The 2500-nt window shown below is 33.8% G+C and overlaps 1 protein-coding gene across 1 annotated transcript in view; it reads left to right on the forward strand.

The window, feature by feature from the left end:
• Positions 1 to 2500, forward strand: part of 7B2 (Secretogranin_V domain-containing protein 7B2) — a 55887-nt gene that overhangs the window by 53152 nt on the left and 235 nt on the right. Inside the window, exon 9 of the mRNA XM_068362675.1 lies at positions 229 to 2500. This exon is cut by the window's right edge and continues 235 nt beyond it. Within this exon, the coding sequence (XP_068218776.1) occupies positions 229 to 297 (69 nt within the window). The 3' untranslated portion in view covers positions 298 to 2500. The remainder of the gene's footprint in view (positions 1 to 228) is intronic.

The following is a 2500-nucleotide window of genomic DNA, read 5'->3' on the forward strand; positions in this document are numbered from 1 at the left end:
ACTGAACTTCCTTTTTTTCAGCAGATTTGAGATCAACAAAGGCTTAATAGATATATCTTTTTTCAGGTCTTATTATTCAGAAAGACTAGATTCCTATTTTTTACCAGCATACTTGAGATCATCAAAGGCTTAAGCCCTCTAATTCCAATATTAAGATTCAAATCTTCTGAATTCTATTTCAAAATATAAATGTTCTAAATCCCATTTTTACTCTTGCATCTTTTCCAGCCAAATTACAACCCCTACCTGATGGGCGAAAAGCTCCCCGTGGCAGCCAAGAAGGGGGTCCCCCTCTAAGAAGAGCCCCCCCTCCTCTCTTTCCTCTGACTGTTGCTTCCCTGTCACAAACTCTACGCCATTGAAACGTCAATTGAACGTCAATTCAAAATATAAATATAAGAAACTCTACAACTGAACAACACAGGTTTCAACCCTCTACAACACTGGGGTTAGACGATTTCTCACCGGTTCCAAAAATACCTTACATCAGAAACTTAAAAAAATAAAACACATTTTCGACAGAACACCACCACTATCTCCCGAGACTCAGAAGCGGGAGGAATATATATAAATATTTATATATAGACCTTTGGATCCTTCGGATAGCTCTCGTCTCGCTACGATGTCGACTCGAAAGTAGCTTTGTAGATCGGTAAGGCCAACAAAAAAAGACCAATAATAAAAATACAAAAAAAAAAAAAAAATAATAATAATAATAATAACAATAATAATAATAATTAATAATAATAACTTTCGGTATATTGAAGAGGAAGAGAATTGCTGGAAAAGATCTTCTTCTGCCAAGAGATCTTGCTGAAGCAGCTCATCAAAGAGCCAATTACGCGTATGGAGTATATTTTAGGTCCAACGTAATCCGCTAAAAATTGTCAGTTGAATTCAGACGAAACCACAACGAGCAAATGTGCGAGAGAGATAGAGAGACAGACAGACAGACAAACAGACAGATGAACGAATTTGGGTCTAACTGGGTCAATTGAGGAATGTTAATGAAGCCTCTGTTGGAATAACACCTGTATTTTCCACGAAGTGAGTCAAGTGGGATTTTGCTCTTTCTATGCACTAAATCATATGAATTTGCATTTCCAAACACGATTATGCATTTCCCTATGTGGAACTCTTAAAGTCCTTAAGCTCATTCAAGCATTCGCTGTTGTTCGCCAATGCATAAATGCGAAGCTAATTAAGGATATGAATGAATAAACAGAGCACCGACGTTGACAGACGCAAACGAAATCATTGATTCCATTAGACCCAAATGATGAAAAGACAATGATGACCAGCAATCGTTCAAAGGAGTTTGGTCCTCATTGTTTGTCTCCAAAAGGTTTAGATTCCTTTATCAAAGATATAACTCACGAAACTCTTTTTTCCAAAAAAAAAAACAGGGTTATACACTACAGGCTAAAATGAAAGGCCAGGGCACCAAATAAATAACAGTTCCGATTATTAAAAAAAAATCTAAAAAAAAAATATGTTAATATTTAACAAATTAATAGATGAAAGTATATGAAAAACTATATATCAATTAGAATAAAAGTATATCTATCAAGAAAATAAAATATTTATTTTTATTTAACAAATGGTTATTGGTATCCAAAGTAGCTCTGAAACTTCTAAAGGAAATGACTCGAGTATCTTGACGAAAACTAAGTGAGTTTTTATGTTGAAAAAGCAATAGAAGATATGATACAAAGCATTAAACATGGATATTATAAAAAGACATATTTAATCTCTAGTGTCATTCCCAATGTTCCCTAATATTCATATACATATAGTGGAATATGTGAACAAGAATGCGTATTATATGTTGTATTTACAAATGCGTCCCCGGATTAAGAATTTATACCTATGCATATTATATTTATATAAACTCGCATGCACATGCATAAGGACGCATGATCACGTGCATACAACACGCATTAATAGACTCATACAAGTATGAATGTATGCGCAGATTCCTACATCATTTAACGGTTTACGATTCGATTTTCATATTCGCAATCACTAATAACAGATTAAAAATAAATTTAGTTACGACATCGATGTAAAAAGTCAAGATTAGAGCTACAAATATTCTGCACAAACACCGGATTTCAGATATGCAACAATTTCGAGATCAAATTCCTATTTGTCATTTACTCTTTTCGCCGCTTGCGGCGCTGTCTACAAGAATAGAATCACCTGCATTTACATAACAAGATATCGTTATAATACGTTACAGCGAAGTAAAAAAGACCAAATTATATGAAGAAAAGAGTATTTTATTGGAAACCAATTCAAACGATAATTACCACAAGAAAGTTAAAGAATAATAAAAAAGACGAAGTTAATCGGAGTAAGACAAATTCGCTATGCATACAAAATGTCGTTGTTTTCGTAAGATTTTCTGTCAACTGTTTGATCTCAGAATCATTTTCATTAAGGAATGAATGGACAGGTAGGAGAATTACTGATGGTTCTTGACGATAGTTAACGTATA

This window comes from Palaemon carinicauda, chromosome 39 (genome assembly GCF_036898095.1).
Source record: "Palaemon carinicauda isolate YSFRI2023 chromosome 39, ASM3689809v2, whole genome shotgun sequence".
Lineage (NCBI taxonomy): Eukaryota > Metazoa > Arthropoda > Malacostraca > Decapoda > Palaemonidae > Palaemon > Palaemon carinicauda.